The sequence below is a fragment of the Sinocyclocheilus anshuiensis genome, unplaced genomic scaffold (assembly GCF_001515605.1).
Source record: "Sinocyclocheilus anshuiensis isolate Anshui unplaced genomic scaffold, SAMN03320099.WGS_v1.1 scaffold160, whole genome shotgun sequence".
In the NCBI taxonomy this organism is placed as follows: Eukaryota; Metazoa; Chordata; class Actinopteri; order Cypriniformes; family Cyprinidae; genus Sinocyclocheilus; species Sinocyclocheilus anshuiensis.
The window spans coordinates 394041-398518 of NW_015554119.1; the positions used below are offsets into that span (position 1 = coordinate 394041).

Below are 4478 nucleotides of genomic sequence, written 5' to 3' on the forward strand. Positions count from 1 at the left end.
AATTTTACTGTGGACTGACTGTTTTGAAACTTATATGGTAGTTAAATAGCCCCTAGACCTCAGTAATCGTGAAAAAAGCCAAGAAATTTCAGTTTTGACAATATGGGACCTTTAAGTATCAAGAAAAAGTCAATCTGCACTTCAAATTCAAATGACAGGCACCAGTTTTAGTAGGATTAGTAGATGAACAGAGAAAAATAGGCTTAAAATCTCATTAAAATATTTATATAGATATTGTAGCTTCACTCTGCTCCAATTGTAAGTAGTGTTTTAAGCAGCACTATGTAACTTTTTCTGTGTTCAAAATTTGCAAAATGTATATAATGAGCGAGAACAAGTCATACTTGTGCACAGTGTTAACAAAGTGTGCAAAACAAATACTGTGAAAGAGAATGACAACTGAACGTCATGCGCTGTACATACCGGCAGTGATGCACTGACCTGGTGACCCTCCTCTGACAAAATGGTCTCCACCATTGGAAATTCGGGGTCATGCGACCTCACCTCCAAAGAGCTTCCTGAAATAAACACCGTTTCACATTACAAAATCTACAAACTGGTGTTACAACTAAAGTCTTCAGATGATGCTGATTCTTTCAACAGTTCATATAAGCAGCACATTAATATACGCCACAGATCAAAAGTTTGAGTTGGTACAATTTTTTTATGTTTTTTTATGTCTTTTATGCTCACCAAGGCTGTGTTTTTCTGTGATCAAAATACAGTAAAAACAGTAATATTGTGAAATATTAACAATTTGAAATAACTATTTTAATGTATTTTATAAACTAATTTATTCCTGTGATGTCAAAGATACATTTTTCAGCAGTCATTACTTCAGTCTTCAGTGTCACATGATCCTTCAGAAATAATTCTAATATGTTGAGTGGTGCTCAAGAAACAATTCTTATTATATAACCAAAGCTGAAACAATTGTGCTGCTTATTATTTTTGTGGAAACCGTACATTTTTTTTTTTAGAATTATCTGATAAACAAAAGGTTCAAAGGAACAGTATTTATTTAAAATTGATTTTTTTTTTTTAACAACAATCTTTGCAGTCACTTTTGATCAATCTAATGTGTCCTTACTGGATAAAAATATTAATTTCTTTCTTTTCTTTTTCTTTTTTAAATCTTATTAACCCCAAACTTTTGAACAATAGTGCAAACAAATTTATTTGACTTTTCTTTTTAAATAAATAAAAAGTAGCTTTAAGGAGCAATTAGGTTTATAACCTGCTATTTCCTCTGAAAGACTGGGTGCATCTCCAATACTCTCTGTCCCATCATCCACTGGTGCTGTAGGGTCCACAGCAGCCTCCTAAAAGTCAAAAGTGCACATCACTACATCTGATTCATTCATACAAATGAGACAATATCACTAACACAAGCATTTTGATAATATGTTTTGCAAACCTCCGGAGAGAGCAGAGTCCAGCTATTACTGGATGACCCGGTGCTGCCGGTGCTGTTATCAGACATGGCCCTCTTGTGGCTCTGTACAGCACCTACATTATGAAGATAACCACATTCAGAAAGATTAGTTTACTACCAGTATCTAATGTTCTGCCCAGGCCATCATATTCAGTAAAATGAGCTGTAGCATACATTAATATTCTCTCAAGAATTGTACTGATTTCATAATTAACACTCTGCAAACAGAGTTACTGTACTGATTTTGATGTTTGACTGCAATAATACACACCCTATAACTTCCAACATTTGCCATTAGTTTTAAAAATAGCAATATTTACACTTTGAAATTCATCGTAGATGATCACTGAACACAAATATGCAAGTTTATCGGATCGTCTTTTTGTTACATCTAATGGCTCTGCATTATAAATAACCCCTAAACCACCTGTCTTCAGAGCATAACTCAATAATTTATATTGATTACAACATATACTGAATTTAAGTAAAACATAAATATGTCTTTCAAAGAAACATTACTACTATATCCTGACAGTAAGATGTTAATTGTCTAAGATAAACTGCCTCTACTTTTTGACAACTTTGTCACTACCCTCATTAAGTGAGTCCTATTAGTTGCAAGCAACATTTGAAACACAAAATGGTTATTTTAATAAATGCGATGTGCACAATTTCATTTAGTCAACATGCAAGATTTCCAAAATGACTGGTGACAATTCAATAGATGTGGTTGAAAATCTGAAGCTCATTCATTCATTCATTCAAGCGAATGCTATTTGTCAATATTTATATTACATATTTGACACATTGTGTTTGTATCTGACAGTGATGACACATAATAATTGACAGGAAAGGAAAAACACATGAGGAAGCTTGAACCCCCACACACAGATGATACCGCTTGAAATGAACAGGTTTACAAAACAACAATGCCTCACAATGCATAAACATAATATTTCCAGTCTTTTTTTTTTTGCATTCCTCAAGGATCTGTGAACCCAAGCACACTTGTTATATAATCCACACTGGCGCACTGTTTACCTTATTTATTCAATTAGAGAGAACCGATGTAACGTAATCAACAAGATAACGATTCCAGCTATTACATAACAACAGTCAAACACAAGCCACGAACAATACACAAGAGACTGCTGCAGTCTATAAAGCCACACTCAAAGCGTGACCAAAAATGGACGGACGGACGGCCTCGTTGCATTCCTGGCCTATTGTTTATCGCGTTTAAATGGACATATTTAATTCGGTAACGCGCTGTCATAATGGTGATGCACAGCGTAGGCTGCGTATTTACGTTCAGCAGCACCACACGCCATTCTGAATGAACACAAGCCTCTTCCGCACGAAATAAGGATCCTTACCTACTCATTCCAGGCTATATACACGGATGCTGTTATATAAAACGCTTACCGTGCTTAAAACGGCCTCAGACGAGTTGCGCAGGCGTTATTCCGTCAGCAATCGTTTAATTTCACCACTCGCGAACTTCGCAACTTCGGGATTCCGAGTTTGCGTTTCTCTCCAATGGGACTCCGATACCGTTCCGCTCAAACACTAAACAGCCAATGGGAGTAAAGTGTCGTGTCGCGCATTCAGACAGCTCATTTCAGCTGTGACTGACAAAGGCAGGTGAAAGTGACTATCTGAACGTGAAGCGCGGTGTTGTCGTTGACTTGAGGGGAAGTAAAGACTCCCAACAGCATACATTAACTCCCTATATATATAGGGACAAGACATGTTCTCCTCCAGCAGTCTAATGACATGTCTACACAACAAGAGCTAAATCTGTCTGTCTGCTACAGCTGGACTTGCCTAAATAAACTTTGCTCTGGTGTTACAACACGTTCTTTTGTAATTAACGCATTGCTAAAGCAAATAGATCTTTATAAAACATTGCTGTATTGTATTAAAGGAAGCATCAAACAACATACTTTAACCCAGTGGTTGCCAAACTTTTTTTTCCAGGGGACCCCTATTTTAACATTCAAATATTTTTTTACCTTTTCCTTCTCGTTGATTTTTTTTAATAAACATTTTTTTTGGTTTTTGATGTTACCAACAACGTTTATAACATTAGCAATATAAAGCCTTTTTTTCCAAACCAATAACGCCACTTGAATCTTGAACAATTTGCTTTGCAAAATGATTACCTCTCTGGGTTGACTTTAAAATAGACATAACAAATAATTAAGCAAAGCTCTTAATATAGAATTTCATGATATTTTACTTTGTTTTCAAAACCCATATTTTTCTGAAAACAAAATTACATGATTAATCTGTTAATTATTGTAGCAAAGTTTTATATTCATAACGCAAAGATAATTCTTTTAACATTCAAATATTTTTTTACCTTTTCCTTCTCATTGATTTTTTTTAATAAACATTTTTTTTTGTTTTTTGATGTTACCAACAACGTTTATAACATTAGCAATATAAAGCCTTTTTTTCCAAACCAATAACGCCACTTGAATCTTGAACAATTTGCTTTGCAAAATGATTACCTCTCTGGGTTGACTTTAAAATAGACATAACAAATAATTAAGCAAAGCTCTTAATATAGAATTTCATGATATTTTACTTTGTTTTCAAAACCCATATTTTTCTGAAAACAAAATTACATGATTAATCTGTTAATTATTGTAGCAAAGTTTTATATTCATAACGCAAAGATAATTCAAAAGATACCAGTATAATACAGTAGGCCCTATGACCTTTTGTAACACTGATTTTATATTACTGAATATATTTTGAAATCCTTTCTAATGTGAGATCACAAAATAAGAAGCTTATAAAAACAATAAAAATCCTAAAGCTTTTAAAATTTATGTAACTGCCCTAATATTATAGCACTTTTTTATCCTAGTATTTTCATAGCCTATGTTTATGTTCATTTTTTTCTTTTTGTTGTTGTTGTTATTCTGTTTTACATGCTTTAAACTGTACAACAGCCTTATATGCAGTGTTGGGGGTAACTCATTACAAGTAATGCGAGTTACGTAATCAGATTACTTTTTTCAAGGAACTAGTA

The 4478-nt window shown here is 33.8% G+C and overlaps 1 protein-coding gene across 4 annotated transcripts in view; it reads right to left on the reverse strand.

Moving 5' to 3' along the window:
• Positions 1–3183, reverse strand: part of LOC107669998 (pre-B-cell leukemia transcription factor-interacting protein 1-like) — a 9753-nt gene extending 6570 nt beyond the window's left edge. For 3 of the 4 annotated variants that reach the window (XM_016462453.1, XM_016462452.1, XM_016462450.1), the window contains exons 1-4: positions 2861–3183; positions 1418–1509; positions 1238–1322; positions 424–518 (exon numbers count right to left, since the gene is read on the reverse strand). In XM_016462453.1, the coding sequence (XP_016317939.1) occupies positions 424–518; positions 1238–1322; positions 1418–1483 (246 nt within the window). In that variant the 5' untranslated portion in view covers positions 1484–1509; positions 2861–3183. The remainder of the gene's footprint in view (positions 1–423; positions 519–1237; positions 1323–1417; positions 1510–2860) is intronic. The other variant, XM_016462451.1, reaches the window with a different exon arrangement.
• Between the last annotated feature and the right edge of the window lie 1295 nt (positions 3184–4478).